At 49.3% G+C, this 23,450-nt stretch overlaps 1 protein-coding gene across 1 annotated transcript; it reads left to right on the top strand.

Annotated features, from left to right (window-relative positions):
• The first annotated feature begins 12,537 nt into the window (after positions 1–12,537).
• On the top strand, positions 12,538–23,307 carry ECSCR (endothelial cell surface expressed chemotaxis and apoptosis regulator). The gene is made up of 9 exons (XM_075543130.1): positions 12,538–12,926; positions 16,947–16,997; positions 17,290–17,340; positions 18,007–18,147; positions 19,265–19,378; positions 19,743–19,841; positions 20,044–20,080; positions 21,177–21,273; positions 21,458–23,307. Exons 1-9 carry the CDS (start codon positions 12,866–12,868, stop codon positions 21,464–21,466), a joined length of 660 nt encoding a protein of 219 aa, XP_075399245.1. The 5' UTR covers positions 12,538–12,865; the 3' UTR covers positions 21,467–23,307.
• The last annotated feature ends 143 nt before the right edge of the window (positions 23,308–23,450 follow it).

Raw genomic sequence — 23,450 nt, 5'->3', positions numbered from 1 at the left:
AGAAAAAGGGCACATGAGGCCCAGGAGTTTGGTGTGGGACAGGAGGCTGCCTTATCCCATCATGTCCCCCAGCCTCAGGTCTCAGAGTCAGGTTCAGGAGACTTCTAGTGGAGAGATTCCTGGCTCCGCCCAAGACAGGGGAATCACACCCAGTGCAGCCTCTAGCTCAGTCAGAGCGGCAGGGTTCTGCTAGTAAAGGTGAGGTTCATAACTCCTACCTCTGTCTGTCGCCGCCCTGCTGGGTGTCAGGTGGGAGGGGGGCTGCAGTGAAGGGGGCCAAACTTCCCCACAGTGGGCTCCAGAGCAGTGAGACCACCCACACAGGCTCAGGAAGCTTTCTCTTTCTGGTCCCCTTCTGGACCATCCAGGAACAGGCTCTGTGGTGTGGACCCTCCAACCGTCAGTCCTCAGCCTAGCCCACCCTCCCCATGGCTGGGCAACAGGGCTCCAGGAGAAGCTAGCCAGTCCTTTGGTCCCTCGTGCCCTCTTCCCACTCCCGCCCCTCCTCCCACCCCTCCGAAGTCCCCAGGGCTCCCAGGCCAGCGTATGGGGAAGTAGTATGGGGATGTACAGGGGCAAAGGGAAGCCCAGGCTTGCGACCCTGGCCGGGCATGCGGCCAGTCTGGCAGCGGGGGTGAGTCTACCTGGTGCATCGTCCGGTCGTGGCAAAGGGCTCCCTCAGGACAGGCAGCAGCCGGCAAAGAACAGCTGGCCGCCTGGCGCTGCCCCACCAGGAGCTGCCACGTCTGCGGGTCACACACCTTCTGCACACACACCCAAACCGCCCGCTCTCTCCCGCGCTTTCACTTCCGCGAACATCCGCGTTAGTTGCCCGGCCCCGCCCCTCACTGGGGTACCCTCAGGGTCCAGGCTGCCAGCCACCCTCCTCCACTGGGTGCCACCCGCCAGGCCCTGCGGACCCCATCCCAACCAGTCTCCTCAGTCACTGCTCTCGGATAATTGTTTCTTTTTCAATGAAATCTCTTAAACACAGGGGAGAGTATAGATTATATTATGCGCTGCAGCCCAGCCACCAGCTCCGTTCATCTCGCAACAACTTGCTGTTTGTTTGCTTTTTAATGTGAAGAACAAAAATATGACAAAGACAGTCATGAACTAGAACCGCCCCGTTCCTCGCCCCCCACAACTCCCTGACCGCTCCCCTCCTTCTCCCCCCGGGAATGCCAGGCACTCTTTCCTCTCAGCTGTTACAAATACAGATTCTGTTTGTCTGGGGTGAACCCCCTCGGCTGCTGACCCAAAGGCTGGCAGCCTGAGCGCAAGGCGGAGTGCCTCAGAAGCAAGGCCTGGTGATCTGCGTGTGAAAGAGCAGCCTCGGAACCACCCCCAGAAGCACAGTTCCGCTGTGACACACTAAGTTAGGAAGAAAAATGCCTGTGTGCAGTATCATCTGTCTCTCCCCTCCCAGGAGACAGTTTGGTTTGTTTGTGATTGTGACGCCCTAATTTCTTTCGAAGTGTCATTTTTTCAAACTAGAGAACAGGCTCCCCCGGAGTTGTCTAATTCGTCAGTGGTCCAGGCCGTCTTTTCATCTTTAGCAGAATGACATGACACAAGATGCTAACGGTGAGCTAGTCACACCCTGGAATGGATCATCTAAAACAGTGGTTCTCAGTGCAAGGGACGTTTGACCCCAAAGGGGTCACAACCGACAGGTGGAGAACCGCTGCTCTAGATCACCTAAAACAGTGGTTCTTAAACTTCACGCCGCGACTCTTTCATACAGTTCCTCAGGTGGTCTGACCCCCAACCATAACATTATTTTTGTTGCTACTTCATAACTGTCATTTTGCTACTGTGATGAATTGTCATGTAAATATCTGATATGCAGGATGTATTCTCATTGTTAAAAATTGAACATCATTAAAGCAGTGATTCATCACAAAAACAATATGTAATTATATATTGTGAAATATTTATTTCTAATGACAAATAAATGAAATTGTGTCTTGAAGCACGGTGTAGCATGGGTGACAGTCTTCATGCTGGGTACTCATATATGGGTGTATCTGCATGTGGGCGGACCCCCCAGGAGATGGATAGAGGAGCGGTGTCTTGGTTCCTAAGACCAGCGGATATATATTTTTTCTGATGGTCTTAGGTGACCCATGTGAAAGGGTCGTTTGACCCCCCCAAAGGGGTTGCGGCCCCAGGTTGAGAACCACTGATCTAAAGCAATCAAAACATTGTTTTGAGACTGTAACTCTTTAAGAGAGCAGACAGCCCCATCTTTTTTTCCCCCGTGGAGCAGTGGGTGAGTGTGGTCCACAGCCCAAAGCAGTGGGTGAGTGTGGTCCACAGCCCAAAGCAGTGGGTGAGTGTGGTCCACAGCCCAAAGCCTTACCTACCAAGTCTCAAGGCTGTCATCATTCCCTGCCCCTCTCCTGGGCCCACTCACTCACAAATCTTAACCACTAACTTGCATTTTCCATTAGGCAACAATCTCAAATCTTGTGCTTGAAGGCATGCTAGAGATAACGGACATCTTGACCTACAAAGGACAGAACGACCTCAATTATATGCTGGTCAATCTTTCAATCAGATCAGAACTGATCCAGGCCTGGCGGACAATGGAAATGTTTACATTTTGAAAAGCCTGCTCTGTGGTGTATAAAATGCTCCCTTGCTGTCAACGAGCAAGTAGAGCGATATTATTTACGTGTCCCACGATGGCCGATTTTCACCCATCGTAGTCGGAATGCACTTGAGGGGAGTGAGCTTGGGTTTGGGGTTTTTAGTGTTCCGGTAGAATAAAAAGTCAGATGTAAGTGCAGGGGGTAAAATACTTAGATACCTATTTTCCAAATAAATTACTCTTTTTAAAAAACGTAAATCTTTCTGGGAGCAGGGAGCTTCATCGTTCTCCCTAAGAACTGCTGTCTTTGCAGGGAGCCACACAATGCTCAGGCCAGGGCCCCACCAGGGCTCCTGATTTGTGGGCCAGCGCCAAACAATCTGATTGAAGTTTTGTTAAACATCTGCAGACTGTAAAATTCCTTACCTTTTATTCCGGCTCAGGCCTATGTGACACTTCACTTGTGGCACCAGGTGGGCGCCACTCATCAACGTCTGTAATGCCATCCTAGGACTATCCCCCAAGTGCAGGGACAGGATCTTGAGAGAAACCCCAGACTTCTGGGACAAGAACAGCCCAGTTTGTCCTGTGAGGGTCAAGGCTGCCAGCAGGAGGAACCTATAACAACCAGGAAGGCAGGCACTGGTGGAAGGGCTTTTCTTAAACCCGAGAACATTGGCTCTCTGACGTCCGGAAATAAGGAAGTTCCCCTTGGGCTGCGGGCTGGAGTGGCTGCTTTCTCCTCGCAGGGCAGTGTACCCCCTTAGCCAGGTTGGTATGAGCCATAACACGCTGACATGGCTACAGCTGCCCACACAATGAGACACCCCACCCAACTGGAGACAATTTTGAAGAGATCATTTTTGGACCCAGCTCACCCCCTCTTCTGAGTCTGTCCCTGGCAGCACCCATTTCAGTCAGGCCAAGACAAGAGACTCCTGGGGTCTTTCCTGGCCCAGCGGCGTGGGCCCAGGAGGCAGCCTCCCAGCTCACTGGCTTTCAGTCCAGCTGTCCACCCTAGCAACTCAGGCACACCTCCCCACTCGAACCTCCAAGCCCACCTGAGCAAATGCTGCTTGCTGTCTTGCCCTAAGAAGTGAGTAAGACCAGTTTAGGGAGGGGGGTGGGAGGGCTTGAAGTCTCCAGGTGGCAATGCAAACCAAGGCGGTAATCATCCCCTGCCCCTCACCTGGGCCCACTCACAAGGAGGTCTGTCACAAATCTGAGGCTTTTAGCCACTCCTGTTTGCCTCCTGCCACATCAAGACAAGGACCTCATTGTTCTCCCAGGCACCTCTCTTGGGGCTCCTAACCCCTTAGTCTAAAAGTCCCACTTTTTTCATCCTCTGATGGCTATTTCCTTGTTCTCGCTCTTAATCCAGGATGTATCTCCCAAAGGGCATCTGGAAGGGTGAGGAGTGGACTTTCTGGAACCAGACTATTGTCCCAGCTTTCCCATCTCTGACATCACTGTTATGAGCTGCACTTCCTCCATGCTCACCAGCAAACAGTAATCATTTTTTGTGGCTCAGTTCAAGCGCCGCCTCCGCCAGGAATGTTGTCTGCAGCACCCTGCCTCTTGAACCCTCGCCTTTCGGACCCCTCTGCAGACCTCTGTCATCCTTCGCCTTACAACACAAATGGGGGGGGGCTTATTTTCCCCTCTCGAGGTGGTGCGCCCCATGATGGCAGGGACCTTGTTTAACTCTTTCCTGTGTCCCAGAGTCTGTCCCCCTGCCTGTTAAGACACAGCAATTGCCCCAGCCACTGTCTTTGGCCCTGGGGACACCCAGAGAGCAACTTGTATCTGGGAGAGGGCCCAGTGAGCCACCGTAGAGTGTCACTGACTCGCTTCCACCATCTCCTTCTAGCTTTTTGCTCTTGTAGAACCTCTTAGGGTGGATTCAGGGGACTGAAATGATATTAAAATTCAAAACAAAAACAAACATCCTGCTCTTAGTTCCCAGAGAAGACTTTTGAGATTCTTGAGGCTCAAATGTGAGAAGCAAGGATGAAAAGACCCCAAGCTCCCCACTACCACCCATTGGGGCTGGAGGCCCTGCCGTCCTCAGTTCTGGGCATTGAGACCGTTTCTCTTTTGTGGCGCTTCCCACCTGGGGATGGGCAGAGGCAGCAGTCCTGTTGGACTAAGTAAAGCAAAGAGGAGCCCTCTTCCTCCATGCTGCCCCAAGGAAGGGCGCCAGGAGTCGAGGGCTGGGAGGGACAGGAGGACAAGGACCTGTGGGGTATCCAGAGCAGACGTGAGGAGCGTGGCCTTGGCAGGTCCCGGAGAGTCTGTTGGTCCTCTGGGTCCGTCTTGAGTCCACTGGAGTTAAGTCAGGAGAAGTGCTGCCCACCTCATACCCACCCCACTTCTTTCTTGGTGAAAACCAAAGCAAACACTGTAGACCTATAAGAGGTATGGCCTTTCTTTCAGGGGTTGATGGAAATGCTCTAAAATTGAATCTGGTGAAGGCTACCCAGTTCTGTGGTTACATGAAAAGCCATTGAATCGTACACTTCAGATGGTGCCACTGTATGGCGTGTACATTAGTTCTCAATAAAGTTGTCTAAAAAAAAACCACAGTGAGATACATACCTAGTCAAAAGACTAACACCACCACCACCACCCCCCCGCCCAACAACAAAGTTGTAGGCTTGCAGCTTAGTGTGGTGGTCGCAGTTTCCATGTTCCACAGAGGGTGTGATGAGGAAAGTCCCTTTCTGTGGCCTTTTGCTGTGGTTCTTTGGAAAACCCATTTCAGAGGTGCCATCCCTAATCCCTGGGAGTTCCCTTTGCCTTTGCTTTCTACCCCAGAAGGTAGTTTTTTTTTTCGTGCCAGCTGATTGACATTTTCTGGGTGAACTGCGAGCAACTTGTGGTATGATCTTTTTTGGCTGGTCCTGGGTCGCAAGCTATTCTGTGATTGGTTTGTGCCTTGCAAACATTGGTCAATAGAGCATCTATAGCTTCCTATGCAAATGAGTTGTCTGGGACTTTGAGAGGGGATTGGTCAGTTCATGGTCTTGGTGGGAGAACCATGCTTTGAAATAGAAAAGAAGTTAATGGATACAAGCCAAAATAAAACCAAAGGTTTTTCAGACAGGAAGAAGCAGGAGGTAGTAAGAAGAAAGAGACAGAGAGAGGAGGCAAGGAGCCTTCTAAATGAGCTCTAACACAGTCGAGGGGCATAACACGGACGGCAGAAGGCCAGGTCCAGAGGGGCCCATTGGCAGAGCCAGTGATGACAAGCAAGGGAAGCGCCTCGGGGCAGGGTCAGCGGTAACAGATGGCAGGAACAAGAGGAACCTGTCCGCAGGCGCTGAGGGAAAGCTTGAACGAACAGCTAACAGGAACTGAGAGAGCTGTCCTGAACTGAAGAAGGCAGATTTTTCCCACTACTTCCTGATCTTTTAAAAAATCATTTTATTGGGGGCTCGTACAGCTCTTCTCACACTCCATCCATCCATGTGTCAGCACATTTGTACCTATGTTGCCATCATCATTTTCAAAATATTTTCTTTCTACTTGAGCCCTTGGTATCAGCTCATTTCCCTCTCTTCCCCACCCTCCCTCCCTCATGAACCCTTGATGATTTATAAATTTTTTCTTTTCATGTCTTATACCAACTCCTATCTCCCTTCACCCACTTTTTCGTTGTTTGTCCCCCTGGGAAGGGGATATATGCCGATCATTGTGATCAGTTCTTCTCCAACCTTCCCCTTCCCCTTCTGGTATCACTATTCTCATTATTGGTCCTGATGGGTTTATCTGTTCTGGATTCCCTGTGCTTCCTGATCCTAGTGCCAAGTTGTAGCCTGTTGATCCGGATCCCATGTGTACCCTGTTACTTCCTTAATAAACTACTGGACTGTATTTTTAAGTTGTTAAACTACTAACCCCGGGGTCTCTGAGTTCTGGGTGGCCATTGCAACAGACTACGCAACGGAGAAGAGAGTGGAGAGTGCTGAGGGAGGGGCAGCTACACTGGAGAGAAGGTTGGAGGGCGGAGCTATGTGTGACCTCCATCTCTTGGGAATGGGCTCTTGGGATCCCTCTTGAAGTCAGACAGGTTCTTGTGTTACTCCCGTCATTTTACTGAGGGAGATAATAAAATAGACCACAGGAGAGTAAATAAATTGCCGTGAAAGATGATCACATGCAGTACATAATATTATTTTCAAATGTTTTACATTTCTACTAGGAAATGTCTTTTGTTTAATGATTGGAGGGAGGGGAATCCCCCCATTAAGCTCTTCCTTTAGAATTATATTAGTATGTAAACGACTGATGTACTTGGTTTTTTTACACTCCAAAACCATTTTATGGGGAGCTAATACAGATATATGATTCCATAGTTCAACCACCTCAAGCAGTACTGTACACTTGCTGCCACAATCAGTTTCAAAACATTCTCTTCCTCCTTGGACTCCTTGAATGTACTTGGCGTTGTAACCCCAAGGTTGGAGGTTGGAGTCCACTTCAAGATGCCTGAAATGAAAGGTCTGGGGATCGGCCCGTGACAATCCTGCAGAGCCTAGTCCTCCTCGGACACACATGGAGTCCCCGTGAGTCAGCATCAGCCCAATGACACTGGGATTGGTTAAGATTCCCGGATGGTGTGAATTCGTTCTAAAAACATAGTACAGCTCATTATTAAACTCAGTTAACCATATTTTATATCAATGCTATCTTTCCATACAAACAGTATTAAATCAAGGCATGAGGTGCTTAAATAGGGGTGATCATCTTTGTCTGGTGATGGGCATTTATGGAAATTCTCTTTTCCCTCACAAACTTACCTCCTAGATTGCCAGCTAGGAGGGCACTGGGGAAGGAGGAAATCGTGAAAACAAGCAATACTCGCACATTGTTTTAAATTGTTTTCACAATAAAAATTTAAATTAATAAACTGTGATCACTATGAAGAGTGTGAGCCAGCATCGAACATTGATGGCTTGAAAAGAAAGGAAACATTTCCTCTTCCTTGCTGGAAGAATCGGGCTAAAGTAGAGCAGGACAAGGGAGACTTTGATGCCAGTAGGAGTTGGGGAACCTCAGTGGCCCAGAGCAGGGTGACAGAGCCCACAAGGGATGAGGCAGTGTCCGCACAGCAGAGAGTCAGCTTGGGGTGGCATGTCAGAGCCCGAGTGGGACAGGGACAGAATTCATGAGGTGGACAGGTGATGCAGAGATGGGGGTGATCAGGTGAGTAAACATATTAATGATAAATGGAGACCATTTTCTCTCTGTTGGGGAAGGATATTTGGAGTAGCTAATACCTAGTAGCAGTATGCACCTCTACCACGCAGAGCACAGCTTGTCAACACCGTCCTCCACAAACAGGAACTAATTCTCCTTAGAGAAATGGCACTCGATGGCTAGGGCAGGGGAAGGACAGATCTCACTATGCCAGAAAGTAAGGCAATGCTTAAAGAACAATGAATATATATTTATTTATTTATTTAAGGCAATGCTTAAAGAACGATGAATATATATATAGTTTGAAAGGCCTCCCAGTGAACACGTTGGAGATAATTTGAACATTCACATAATACATTTTTATATTACAATCCATGGAATAAGACAAGGAACATAGGAGTCCATACAGACATGAGTTAAAAAAATAAGTTGAAAATTTAATCTGGAATGGGGCATTTACATAGTATCAAAGTACATCTCCACAAAATACCTTTTCATCACAAAGAGGAAAAAAGCAATTTTAAACTTTATTCTGGGTGAAGTGGACTAAATGATAGCCCTAAAAAAGATATGTCTGCATCCCAATCTTAGGGCTTGTTTCTGAGGCATGAATGGCGAGACTTGCCCTTACATACTTCGGACATATTGTCAGGGGAGGACATTATGCTTGGGACACTGAGGAAGGGCCTCTGAGAGGTTGAGAGACACAGGGGTTGGGACAATGGGATTGGGCATGGGAACAATGTGTCAGTGTGGCGTGCAGTTTAGTTCTGTTGTAGGTAGGGTTGCTCGGGGTCGGCTCTGACTCAGTGGCACCTCACAGCTGCAACAACAGTCACAGGGACCCACAAACTTTCCTGGGGGTGGGGGTAGGGTAGGCTTTGCAAATGTAACTCATTTAAGGATCTTGAGAGGAGATGATCATATTCTGGACCCCAAATCCAATGACAAGTGTCCACAGAAGAGCTATGGAGGCAAAGACGATGTGAAAAGGAGGCAGAGATCGGGAGTGATGGGGCTGCACGGCAAGACAGGTCAACAGCCATCCAAGGCTGGACGCATGGCTTCTCCACTAGCGCCTTCAAAGGGAGCCCAGCCTTGCCACCACCTGATGGCAGCTTCCAGCACTCTGAACGGAAGGATGGGTTCTCCCGTCTTAAGTTACCATGTTGTGCTGATTTGTTAGGCAGTGTGGGAAACTGAAAAACACCCTCTTAAGTAAGTGATCAAAGTGAACATCCTCTCTACTGGAACAAATTAAAATCACGCGCCACTTCCTGGGACTCTGATGGGAGATGAGGAAGGACGCAGCATCACAGGCACCCCGTCAAAGACAGCGTGCCTTCAATCTCATCATGGAGCATGAGGCATGCTCCATGGACTGTAATCGTCAAGTGTCAAGGTTATGAATCAAGGACAGACTGAGGGACTCTTCTACAATGAAAGAGACTGAGGAGGTAAAGGATCACTAGGAGAGGGAAGGGATTCCATAACAAGTCTTAAAGAGACATGGCAACAAAGGCAAAGACTACCTCTGAGCCAGATCTTGTGTTATAAAAGACATTGTTAAAAAAGACCTTCTTGGAACAACTACCAAAATCGGAAATGAATCTGAGGACTATTAGTGTGAATGTGTCCACGTCAACTCCCTCACTGTGATGGCCGCCTTGTGATCATCTAGGAGAATGTCCTTGTTTGTGGGAACGCACACTAAAGTATTCAGGGTAATGCGGCATCCTGTTGGCAATTTATTCTCAAGTGGTTTGGTGGGAAAAAGTTCTTCAGAATGTACTTTCAATTTTTCTGTCAATGTGTGGTGCTTCCTTCAAAACATTTATTTTAAAAAGTAAAAATAACAATGAAAAAGATACCGATCACGTAAGTATTTGCATTTGCATATGGTCTCAGACTGAAAGACACAGAGTTTGAGGAAATCCACAATAATCATTGTGTGAAGGAGGTAGAATCAAGTGTAATGGTTCTCTCTGCTTTGAAATCCTGTGAGTTTAGTTCTGTGTGTGCTGAGACGAGCATGACAGGCCAGGCATTGTGCCAGGCCCTGTTGTTAGGGGCGACCAAATCAATTCTGACTGATAGCGACCCTATATGAGAGAGGAGATCAGTTTCATAGAGTTTCCTGGTGACAGGACCACATTGTCTGGTGTTTCCTCTCATGAAACCATGTAGTGTGTTTGAACTGCCAACCTTTCGGTTGGTTAAGGAGCCAAAGGCTTAACCATTGGGTCACCAGGGCTCCTTTGCCAGGTCCTAGGGAGTCTAAAAAAAGTAGCGGTGCTGGGTTGCAGTCTTCAGGAGGGGGTGCTGTGGGATGTGGCAATGTCCTGGAGGGATGGGGTCTTAGGCTGGATTCTTTAGAGAAACAAAACCCAAAACCCCAACCAACTGCCCTTAACTCAGTTCCAATTCATTAAAATAACAACCCAAAACTCTCATCGCCATCCACTCTACTTCAACTCATAGTGACCCTAAAGGACAGAGTACAACTGCTTCTCTGGGTTTCCAAGGCTATAATTAGTTGTGGGAGCTGAAAGTCTCATCTTTTTCCTAAAGAGAGGCTGGTGGATTCGAACTACTGATCTTGCACTTAGCAGTCCAACCATTTCACACAACCCACCATTCCATTTCCTAGTGACTCTCTATAGGGTTTCCAAGGCTGTAAATCATTACAGAAGCAGAGACAGTTTCAACTTTCTCCAGCAAAGTAGTTGGTGGGTTTGAACCATTGACCTTGAAGTTAGCAGTCTAACATTGCCACCAAGGCTCCAGATAAAGAGAGAGATTCTCAAGGAATTGGCTCACACAGTTGGGGAGGTCTATGGGTCAGGCATCCGGCTGGAGACTTCTGCTGACTAACATGATTGCAGAAGCTGACAAATCCAAAATTGGCGGGTCAAGTAGGAGCTGCTGGCTCATATTCTGAAAAATGGAGGTCAGGTGGTGATGAGTCAGAGTCACGATTGAGCAGGTGAGTTTTGCCAGAATGCTCGTATGTATTGGATGCAGGGCACATACCTGTGAGAAAACTCCTCTCACGACTATTTGGCTGATTGCATCAGAGAAACGATTATATTACATTATCTATATTATAATGGAAATTCCATCAATCCAATGACTGCTAAACCACTGAAAAATATAACCTAATCAAGTTGACATATAACATTAACCGTCACAGACATTGAGATGAGACCTAATCCAAATGAGGGGGTTGTGGAATTGGGGGTGAAGTTCTCTTGAAGAAGGGATGGTTGTGGTGTGGTCATTTTTATATTCCTTTAAGAATAACAATAATAGCTGTTTGGTGACCTATTACTTGTATAGTTTCCTTTTCTCAACTGTGTTTTAAATTGTACTCCTTTGGCTAAACTACCGACAATATCAACAAAATTAATGCCCTAGGAAGATAATTTATAATGTTTTTTAACATAAAATTATAACAATGTCTCTAAGGTGAACCAAAGACATATATAAACTATAGATATATAAATGGTATTTGAGCTTACACTTAATTATAGCCCAAATCTAAGAACAATTAGTTCTTACAACATGGTCCTGCTTGCTGCTCACCCTCATGAAGAGATCACTGACGATATGGGTGCTATAGCAAAGTGTAGTGAAGAAACTAGATGGTGCCTGGCTATCAGAAAGCATAGTGTCTGGAGTCTTACAGACAATGAGGTGTCTTCAAACCTGAGGTGTCAACTAAGTCCACCTGGAAGAAGCAGACCACTCTGTGTGATCCAAGGATTATAAATCATAAAATCCAGATCTGAAGAAGGAATGGTGTCAGAGCTTAAACTGTGAACACTGTTTGCAGAAGCCCGTGGAGGAGAATAGCAGCCCAAAGTCAGTTTTCAGGGTCCACACAAAAATGATGTCTCTGCTGAATCCCCTCTGACCTTAGTAGAGTGATCGGAATATGTTTGCTATCAGATAGGCAGCATTGTAAGATTGATTATGGTAGATCTAGTTGGGTTCAAATGTAATATATATCTTTAATCTCCCTTGTGGTCCATTTAAAAGTTGTTTTAGTTTTAAAAAAAAGTGAAGAGGACGTACATGTGGATTAAGCCTGCGGTGAATCCCCACTGACCGCAGACGAGGGATGTGCGTAGCCTTGCTATCATGCAGGGAGCATTGGAAAGTGGATTGTGGCAGATGTAGGTCAAAACTTAACACCTTATCATTTGATCTTCCTCTTGACCGTTTTAAATTTGTCCTAGTTTTTAATATTTTCTACTTTCTTTTCGATTGAGGTTTTACTTTGTTATCAGGTTGTTTTGGTTTTTGTATGTCTTTCTGCATGGAATCCAGGACAGGTAAGTCTATAGAGACAGTAACTGGATTAATGCTTCCTTGGGGGGCATGGCAGGGAAGCTTGGGGGCAAATGGGGAGCTAATAACAATGAGCACAAGAAAGAAGAAAACGTTCTAAAAGTGATTGTGGTGATGCTTGTACAACTCTTCTTGATGTGATCAAACTATTAGATTGTAGGACATGTGGATTATGTGCTAATAATTTTTTAAAGCAATAATTGTAAGGCCCCCAGAAAGATGTGGGGCATCTCATCTGCATCAGGAGCTCTGAGCAGAGGAATGTGGGGAATTCAGTCTACAGAGCGGGGGTGGCTGGTGGGCTGATCTTTGGGCTCATTCATGGGAGAGGCGCCTCAGGCCTCCAGCAGGACGGGTGGGGTTGGTGTCAAACTGCAGGAAGACCTCCAGGTGGCATGTGGAGAGGGGCACCTCAGAGAAGAGGAGAGGGCTGATAGGGCCGGTCCTGGAAGAGGCCACAGCAGCCATGAACCAGGCTGCAGAGTCCTCCATGATTCACTGCAGCTAAAGCCTCACATCCTCATCTGGATTACCAAACTGAGTGAGGCCCCTGGAGCCAGTCCCAATCTGTTTCCTTCTATTCTTTGACAGGAAGCTCCTGGAGAGCCAGCCCCCACCCCCCACCCCGCCCCAGCACTCCCTCTCTCTTCTCCACTATGGACAGAGCCTCTGCTGGGAGTGGCTGCCGGCCCACCACACACCGAGCCAGCCGACATGGGGACCATGGGGGCACCGCAGCTGGGCTGGGCGATCCTGGGCTTCCTTCTACTCCAAGGTAAGAAGACCTGCCGCCTTCCTCCATCAGTTTCTCTCTAGAGGTTGACAGTCCCGGGCACCAGCCTCTGCTTCAGGACGTACACGCGGCACTGTTCATCCAGAGCAGTCACCAAAGGGAATTTCCAGGGACTTTCCACTAAGAGGATCCGTCTGATTGGGGGTGGGAGGGTGGTCATTGTCAGGCAGGGGTAAGGAGAGATACCCTCTAATGGGAAAATTCCAGGGAGGACTGGGTCCCTGAGAGAGGCTGCTCTCCTGAAATGTGGATGGGGCTGTCTGGTATGAGACTAAGGCTGGAAAGCTCTTCCCAGGTGAGTGCAGGCCTGGGAAGCTGGCTGCCCCACCCCACCTTACCCTCTGGTTAGAGTGCTCTCTGTGGGTGGACAAAGTGGTTTGTACCTTAGCCTTCACCAGTGAATCCCCCCCACCTTCTTTCAAAGAGGAGGAACAACCTAGAAATTCCAAATGGTTATCAACTCAAACCACAGCCAGAGAGACTCCCGTTAAACACAGACAACTATTTGTCAAGGAGGATGTCTGCGTCAGCCTTGCCCGGGGACTAGAACAGATGACCTCTAGAGGAGGTTTCTCTGAGACAATCCTTTGCAGACGTGGTGTGGTGGCTCATGAGGGATCCTCGAAATGGGGGGCAGTTGCTGGGAACCATAAAGAATCCAGGAGCTTGTGACTCACAGGCAGCCACTTCCCTTTGGCCATCCCTGCCCTCTCTCACCCTCCACCAGCTCTCTGTGGAAGTATGTGAACCCGCGCTAAAAGCAGCCGAAAGAGAAGAGTGTTGTGGATGGGGAGGGGGCAGGAGAAACCCATTCAACTGTGTGGGGAAAGGAGGCTGGAGAGTAGAGCATTCTGCCTGGAGGTGCCAGCCAGCTCAAAAAGCCCAGAGCCTGGGGTGGGGGTGGGGGTGGGGTGGGGGCTGATTGCTGTCCCTCAGGAGGATAGTCACAGATTTTATCTGGGGCTGGCAACGGGACTGTTGTGGAAACTGCAAAGATGGCACAAGAGGAATTAAAGTAAAAATAAGACACATGAGATCGTTTTTCATAAACCTAGGTTTCCCCCAGCTTCCTTAGCTTGTCTCCCATCCCAGGCAAGTATCAGGGCTACTAAACGCCTTGATGAACTGTCCCTCAGCCCCTGGGACCCCTGGAATTTCCTAACCTCTCACCCCAAGAGCTCAGGGCATACTGTTGCCAGGCATTGTGGTGAGCTGAGCGATCCTTCTGAGGCTATCCAGACCCCACAGAGGAGCTCATCTGTGGATCTACAGAGGCAGGGCAGACTTCTAAGACTGGAGAGAATGCCCACCCCTCACCCTCACCCCCCAAATGTCTAGCACTGCTGAGGAAGGACTAACAGCCAGGCCAAGTTAAATGCTTTATAGGCGTGCCTCAGAGATCTTGCAGGTGCGGTTCCGGTCCCTGCAATAAAGTCAGAACTACCATCAAGTGAGTCACACACAGTTTTTGGTTCCCAGGGCATATGAAAGTTATGTTTACACTGGATTCTAGTCTTTTCAGGGGGCAATAGTGCTATGAAAACATTTGAAATAGTATGGGTATTGATTGCCTAGTGTGACACAGAGACACACAGCGAGCATACGCTATTGAACAACATGGCACGATGGACTTGCTCGAGACAGGGTTGCCACCTACCTTCAATGTGTCAAAAATGCAGTGTCTTCGAAGGGCAGCCGAGCCAAGCACAATAGAACCAAATATGGCTGCATAGGCATTTTAAAGAAGAGAAACTGCAGCCCAGACACACAGTAAGGGAAAGCCAGGATTTGAACTCCAAAATCCAAGACTTTCACTACTAAGCTACGTTCCTGAAGCACATGGTCGAAGGGAATGAAACAGAGAGAGGCTAGGGAGGAAGCATGAGGTACGGAGAGAGAGAGAGCAGGCCACCGGGACCCGCAGCTTGTGACTTTGGAACTCCTTCAGAGACATTGGCTAGTCCTCTTCCTAGGTAAATGCACAAAGGCAGGGCACTGTGCCCTCCAGCAGAGTGGAGGCTTGCTTGGTCCACACTGGTGGACGTTTTCAGGATAGGTCGGCAGTTCTCAACGTGTGGGTTGTGACCCCCTTGGGGGTCAAACGACCCTCTCACAGGGGTCGCCCGATTCATAACAGTAGCAAAATGACAGTGATGAAGTAGCAACGAAAATCATGTTACGGTTGGGGGTCACCACCACATGAGGATCTGTCTGAAAGGGTCGCGGCGTGGGGAAGGTGAACCACAGGGCTAGGTTCTCTTGGGGGCATTCCTCTGTCCCCACCCAGGTAGGAAAGGTTCTCTGTCGCCTGGAGTTGCCACACTTTTGAACGACTCTCCTCTTTCCCCCTCACCCTATGGGGCCACCAAAGACGGGGGGGGGGGGGGGGGGGGGAGGGAGAAAAACCTGGCCCAGGATTTGGGTACGCTTAGGCCTGAACAAAAGTTTTTTCCACATTATCCGAATGATAGCTCCACGGAGGAAGGCAGTGGATTAAAGAAAATAAACAGAGCAGCAGGCTGCCACCGACTGGGGCGGGCCCCTGGCACCAGGCCGCCTCAGCCTGGCCCAGCCCCGGGTTTAGTGCTTCTCCCATGATGAGGGGGCCCAGGGAGCTGGAGGGCCAGGCAGGGGGCTGCAGGCCCAGGCTAAGCCCAGTGACGGGAACCCAGCTGGGCGGCTCCGCTTCCCCACGTTGTTTTCCTTCCACATTGTTCACAGGTTTCTAGAATGATTTCATTGTGGAAAATGAGCAAACACCATCTGACCTTTCAGGTCCCACACACATAGCAGGATGCATATATGGGCAACGGGGTGCGTGCACACGCACATCTGCAGAGAGGCTCACAGACGCACTCATGTACACGCAAGAAACAAGTGAGAGCTTCGGACTGGGACCTTCTGGTCCCCACAAGGGCCTCCTGGGTTTAGCCAACAAGGGCTGTTTCTGAAGTAGGCAGTGACTGCGAGAGTAAACTTCCTGTGAGGGTAACTCCGAGGCTTGTTCTCAGCTCTCTGTCTCCCTCAGGACTTGCTTCCTGTGCAGGACTCTCCCTCCGGCTGAGGGCAGGAGGAGAGAGAACCAACGGAGATAGGAACCCTAATCCCTATCTTATTCCTCACGTCTCTCCGGCCTCTTTCTTGGAGGTGGATCCAGGATGACATGACCCGCCAGAGAAAAGGAATGGCCCAGTGACAGAGGGTGGGAGTCTTAGCCTTAAGACCTGGAGTCCTGGGCTCTTCTTGAAACAAACCACTGGCCTGCTGATGTGTCCTTGGCTTAAAAACAACCTCCCCGGACCTTGGGCCAGGCTGGTGTTAATTTGGGTACTTTAGATAAACAAATCCACAGAAACTCATGTGTAAGAGAGAGTTTTATATAAAGGTTAAGTGCGCATCAAGAAAACATCCAAACCCAGTGCTGCCCAAGCACTCAAGTCCAACATTAACCCATTAACCCTTATGTCCAACACCAATCCACAAAGTCCTCCTCCTTCTCACAAAACAGAAGCAATGATGCTGACTGCAGGAGGAAAGCTGAGTCAGTGAGCGTGTAACCATCTCAGCGCTGGCAGGGGTCTCCACACGGCTGCTCTAGTACCCAAGGGTGCATTGGGGCAGGTCCATGTAGCTTCTCCTCAGGGATGTCTTGCAGGAAGTGAGCCTTGCCAGCTGGGAACTGGCTAAGGCAGCTACACCCTGATCCGACCATCAGAAAGCAAGAGACCCGAGAACTAGAAAGGTGAGGCTCACTGAGCCATTTTTCCCTCTGCCCTTCAATTAACCTCACTAACTACCTCAGGGTGAAAGAGCCAGAAAACACTGAGCCACGAGATGGCTGTGAATGGCTATTGGGTCACAGTGTGATGAACCTGAGCCCCACCCCTTCAGTCCTCTGCCATTATGGGCACTTAGAGAGTCAAAAGCCCAGGTTCCACTCTGGGAGCTGGCCTGGGCAGGAGACTTACCAAGCTAGCCCACATGCTGTGTTGTCTCTTACAGGACACCACTCTCAGCCCACAACATCTGAGACCGACACCGCTACCCCTCAGGGTAAGACCAAGTACACATTGCCTGCAGGAGGGTGACAGGAGCGCTGGGTCCGTTTCCCACTGACCTCCAGTGATGGGGAGCTGGGAACAAAACTTTCAGGCCTTCAGCAGCAGCTGAGCTCAGGTGGTGATTCTCCCCCCCACCCCTTATTCTAACATGCCTTGAAAGAGGACAAAGAGGAGCCGTTGGAGGTGGGGCAGGGATAGAAAGTGGAAATACCAGATAGAAGGCAGAAGAGAGGGAGGGTGCAATGAACAGCACCCAATCCCTCAGCCTCCACGATCTGTTTCAGGTGCTGTAAGCAGGCGAAGTCTGATCACAAAGCCAACTTCTCCCCACACAGGTGAGTGCATACGACAGGTGCCAGGCCCTTCCCCTCCATGTCCTCAATCATTCCTCTGGCTTGGAGCCAGGGTTCTGGCACAGCCAGTAGAGTGGGATGTCACCAAGCTTGCACCGCTTCCAACTCCATATCTGACCCTGACCTTGCAGGAGACAGCCCTTCCTCAGAGTCTAGCAGCCCAAGTTCTGTGTCCAGTACTGTTACCCCAGGTACTCTCCTGTTCAGACTACAAATCCCCTCCATGGAGGACTCAGGGAGGAGCCAGATACCATTCCTGTGCAAAAGGAGAATGTAAAAAATTGGGCTAACAGACAAGTAAACAGGACTCGGATGGGGGTGGGGAGAAGGTGCTATGGAAGCCCAGAAACACATCAGTCACTTCAAATTCGGTGGGTGGTGGGGACAACACTTTCAGATATCCGAATGGGGTCAGGAAAGATATCTCTGAGTGAGTGACATCTGAAGCTGAGACCTGAGAAGACTGCAGGGCGGAAGTGATGGGCATATTCTAGACCAAGGAGCTGTGCAGGTAGCGGTGCAGAGGTGAGGGATTAAATGGCCCTTTTCTTGGGGCAGAAAGCAAGATTTGGGACTATAGAGCCCTCTCTGTCCACACTGCTGGATAAGGCCCTAAGCCTAACCCTCAGCGTACTTTCTGACCCACAGAACCTCCCAAGACGGCCTCACGGGAGCGCGTGTTAAAGAGTGAACCCCCCACGCCTAGGTCAAGCACCCTGGGTGATCACTCTTTGTCCTCCCTGGGCCAGCCTCAGTCTCAGCCGTACAAGCTCCGCACTTCAGGACTTGGTGAGTGCCCAGGGCTGGGGCTAGGCAAAGTGCAGGGGTGAAGGACACTGGGTTATGTCTGGGTGGGCTCCTTCTTCCCCCGTTCCGGAGGCCCACGTCCTGCTCTAGCACTAGGGGTCTTGAAGTCAGGACCCCTGGCAGGACACCCTGGTTTGAGGAAGAATTCGGGAGGTTTGGTTAGTGGCTGGGGAGAGACAAGAACTAGGAGTAGGTCACCAGGAAGGGGCCAGGAACCTGGAGTTGGGCTGAGGAAGGAGGAGGGAGGAGAATGGGAGAAACCTAAATGATGGGAAAGTGGCAGGGAATGCTGGGGAAAGGTTTCCCTCCTCTCAATGAAGGCTGGCCCTCATCAATGAACATGGGAGAAGAGGTGGGAGGGAGAGCACACCATGCCTTGGCCATGTTTCACGGTGCAGGCACAGGCGTCCCACGCAGCAGGCCCAGCAACAGCAGCAAGAGCAGCGGTGGCCCCAGTGGACGTATGTCTGGCTGCTTTTCCCCTCTCTCTCCTTGGCTCAGGAGGGTTTGTTTTTTTTACATTACCCAGACCTACTTGGGAGGGGGATGCAGGGAGATAGGAAAATGGCACCGTGATCAGGCCTGACGTACAGCGTAGAGAGGAGCTGAAAGGAGGTGGCCATACTAGTTTTCCCGAGGACAGCCACGTGTGCCCCTTAACTGGCAGCCTGACTTGTTTTGCCAGCTCCTGAGGGCAAACATCCCGTGCCTTCTTTCCACCCACTTCAGCCTTTGGCAAAACACAGATGATTCCGCCTGGCTCAGTTTGGGTCCCTATTTCGGGGACACAGATTCCTTTCCTCTGGGCCTCATGGGGAGGTGGAACAAGCCTCATGGGAGGAGCCAGAATCTCCTGGAGTTCTCTGGAACCTGCAGCTTGAGAAGTCAGCAGTGTCATTCCCATGGCCACTTACCATCATGGTCTGACCTCCATCTCGTGGGATCTGGTGGAAGGGACAGGGAGGACGTCTTATTTCTGGGGTGTGTGTTTCCCTAGCCATCTCTAACCAGAGGGATGGGGGTGGAGGGAAACTAGCTCTCCATGGTAGGCCATGTCAGTTTCTATTACTGATATACTTATCCCCTACCTCATCTTTAGACACATCCCAAAATATGACCCCCAAAACAACTACCATGAGCCCGAGGACAGGAGAATACTTGACCATCCTGCCTACCCCCACATCAGAGTCGGTGCTTACTGTGGCTGCATTCGGTGAGTCGGGGGGAAAAGGCGGGACATGGGAGGGAATTGCCCTGGAATTGATGTAGACTTCTTATCCATTTATTCCGAGAGAGGTGGGCTAAAGCAATAGCTCTGGTGGGAGGGAACCTCCACTGCCCATCAGTTAAAATTTGTTGTCTCTGATGGGTTCCATGTTCTTGTGGGAGCCGGGCAGGGGAGGATGTCCCACTCGGGCTAGGGGTAGCAGGCTTGTTGAACTTGTTCAACAAAGAAATAGGCTTCATCTTGCTCTGGTGTCTGCCGATACAGTACTTAGCAACAGGAATTTCAGACTCCTGTTGCCCACTTTTGTCCTCTCAACCTCTTCACCCCACTTTTTTTCATCCCTATTCAGGTGTCATCAGCTTCATTGTCATCCTGGTGGTGGTGGTGATTGTCCTAGTCAGTGTGGTCAGTCTAAGATTTAAGTGTCGCAGAAACAAGGAGTCTGAAGGTAAAGCGCTGGCCCCGGGGCCCCTCTTTGCTGGAGAGAGCAGGAGCTAAGGGCCATAGCTGAGACCTAGCCTGAAGTAGAAAGAAGGATGGGCAGTTAAGCACCATCAAGTGTGAGAGGTTACTTGGGCGGACTTGGAGGGGCAGGCTGGGTATCTGAGTTACAGCATGTGACTCCTGATCTGTGCCTTGGCTTTTCACAGATCCTCAGAAACCAGGAAGTTCAGGGATATCTGAAAGGTAAGACTGTTACAGAAGGGCATTTTATTGATCTCCCACTCCCCGTTTCCAATAAGGAACCAGCACTTCGTGACTTAAACACACACGCACACACACACACACGCACACACACACACGCAATCCTTACAGCCATCACGGAGCCACGGGAGGGCAGGACAAGACAGGGAGAGAGGCAACCAGGTGACAGGAATGGGAGATAGGTTAGAGCTCTACAGCCTCACAGCTAAACCTGAAAACTCTCTCATGAAAGTGTAAGAACTTAGATGCTAATCTAAGAAGGCCTTTAAATAAGAAGGCCTTTCCACTATGCTTAGGAATCACTCGTTTAGTACTTACTAAATGTGCCAAGCTAGGAGCTCTGGCGTGGTAGTCAAGTAAGTGCGAACTGCTAACCACAAAGTCAGCTGTTCAAACCCCCCAGCTGCTCTGAGAGACAAAGACACGCTTTCTGCTTCCAAAAAGATTAACAGCCTCCTTGGACACCCTTTATAGAGTTGCTATGAATCATAATTAACTCAGTGGCAGTATTTTGTTGTTGTTTTTAATGTGTTAAGCAAGGCATTCTAGTGGTACAGTGGATTAAGTGTTGGGTTGCTAACCACAAGGTCATAGGTTCAAACCCACCAGCCACTTCACAGAATGATGCAGCTCTCTGCTCCTGGGAAGACTGACAGTCTTAGAAACTCTGTGGATCATCTACTCTATCCTGTAGTGTCACTATGACCCTGAATAGACTCAGTGGTTGGGGCAAGTAAGTGGCTGGCATGCACCAAGCACTGTGATAGACATTTTGAAATATTGCCTCAAAGCCTCACAGTAATTCTTCAAGGCAGATATTACTTCCTTTTACCCATGATTAAAATAAGGCTGAAGAGGAGCTTTAACTTGGTCAAGATTAGGCAAGTGGTGATGTACTAAAACCAAAATATATTGATCATTTAAAATGCAAAGCTCTCAGTTCATTATGGTCCACCACCAAAATATTAAGATTTCAAAACCAAGATCTAAAACACAGTAGCTTCAACCCCAAAGGTTCTTACGTCCCCACTATCTTCCCTCCTGTTTTCTATAACCCAGACTCCTTCTCAACCCTTAGCTGCTCCACAGCCAATGGTGAGAAAAACAGCATCACCCTCATCTCTATGAAGAACATCAACATGAATAACAGCAAAGGGTGCTCCTCGGCAGAGAAGGTGTGTTTTTCGTCTTTACTTCCTCCCCGTCCCAAAGGTCCCTTCTCCCTCCTCCTTCTATCTTCCAGTTCCAATTCCTGAGTCAGAAAGGAGAAACTTCCAAAGACTCAGCTTCTCCTCCTCTCTTCCCAATCCTGCCACTTCGAAGAAGTTCATCCTCCCTCATTCTGTGCTTATTTTGCAGGTTCTGTAAAGGCGACCATGGGCCTCACAGGCCCAAGGATGAGGCTGCTGCCCTGTGACTGTGAGCAGGAAATGATGGGACTGGTAGTGACAATGAACTACATATAAATTATTTGCTTGTTTCACATCTACTCCCTATGACACCAGCATTCCTCCAGATGTGAGAACGAGCTACCAGTCCCGGTCTCTCCCCTATGAACAGCCATTCTAGACACAAAGCCACCTGCTCCTATCTTCTCAGAGTCACGGGAAAGAGGACCAGTAAGAAAAATGAGGTGGCAGATTGCTCTTTTCTACTGTGCATTAAAATGATTTCGTAGTCTGTAGCCTAACTTCTTCTCAGGTCTCTGTTCCCATGCCCATCTCTTTACTGCGGGTTCCAGCAACATCGGGATCACCTTTCTTAGGCCGCGCATGCGTACGCAGGGTTCTACCCTTGTCAGGAGCTCTCTGAGAAACCTAGAAGCTAAAGAGAAATTTTTATCAGGTCTGCCTTGGTTAACCAGGCTTATTGAGTAGGATTGAGTGACTAAGCACCCCCAATAGGGGAGTAAGAAAAAGGACTTTAAAGTATGACTAATCGTCACCAGTAAAGAAGGGTCACATCTGGAGAGAGAACATGGGAAGCACACAGCATTCCTGCTAGGCAAGTCCAGTGGTGAGAGTTGAATCGTAAGAAGGCAGCTGTCCTCCGCCTGCCCCAGGGTGGATCTGCGTCATCCCGTCCCAGCTGTGGGAAGATGAACGGGCAAGTTTAGATGAGGTTAAGTGCATGGCACTACATACAGAAACCACCCACGTGACCTCATGCAGCTACTGTCTTTGTTCTAGAAAGAGAATACAAAAGCCACATACGTTCCGCTGCTTAAAGAAAAAACATAAAGGCAGTACTTGTTTCCTTAGTCAAAGGCGCCTTTGCCACGACACCAGTTTGGTTGGGTAGAATCAATGGAAGAGTCACCTAGATCTGTCTGCAGAGATGGTTGAACTGTTCAAGGATCTCCTAGGCAGCAGTTTGGAAGACTTGGGGAACCCCATTCCTGCTCTCCCCTTCTCAAGGAACAATACGCTGTTTTCTTCTGGATTTAGACTTCACAAAGTGATGATATGAGAAAGCATAGAATAAAAAGTTTCGCTTGGCCCTCTGTCTCATTCAAACTCTCCAAGTGAGATTGAAGAAGCTGCCTGGATTCTAAAGTCAACTAAGGCTGGACCTGTAACCTACTCATGTTTGTAACTCCAGCACACCGTCGTCGGTAATGAAAATCGGTTCTTGGGGGAAAGAAAGCTGGCGATGAGCTGGGCTCCTCCACCGAGTTACAGCTTGACTTTGACCAAATCATCCTGCCGTCTCTGAGCCGGCTTCCTCACTTTTAAAGTCAGGTGACTGAACTAGCGTATCTAATTCCTACTTTCCACATTTCCATCCACTCTAAAAGTTGAAAGAAGAAGAGCATGATGTGTTGCGGTCAGAAGTCACTGGGCGGCAGAGCCGAGCATAGTCGTCCGTGATGCTGAGCGCGTGTTTGCTACCCCATATGGTAACAGAAACGACTGCTCCCAAGTAGCTCTGTCCCCTCAAAGGCTCCCGGGAGGCAACATGGAATAATAAATGTGGAAATACTTGCAAAGTGAAAATATTAGCTGGCAATTGTTGCAGACGGTGTGGAACACCGTCAAGATCACATTTGTTCCCCGGTGGGTGGCTGGGAGTGTTGACTGCTGAGGGCTCACAGCTGGTTTAGGACCGGTTGATTAGGAGGTAGGGCTGGGGATGAAGCCTTAGACCCCTTGTCTCCCTTGCTCCCACCACCGAATCCTGCTCCTCTCACCCCTCACACTGCTGTTCCCAGGAATACTCTCCAATAAATCTTTGGCATGAAAATCGGAGTCTCAGAGTCTATTTCCTAGGTACCCAAACTATGATCCGCAAAACTCACGGCCGTCGAGTTGGTGCCGACTCATAGCGACCTGACATGGCAGGGTAGAATACC

This window comes from Tenrec ecaudatus, chromosome 2 (genome assembly GCF_050624435.1).
Source record: "Tenrec ecaudatus isolate mTenEca1 chromosome 2, mTenEca1.hap1, whole genome shotgun sequence".
In the NCBI taxonomy this organism is placed as follows: Eukaryota; Metazoa; Chordata; class Mammalia; order Afrosoricida; family Tenrecidae; genus Tenrec; species Tenrec ecaudatus.
This window is presented reverse-complemented; position numbering and strand designations above follow the sequence as displayed.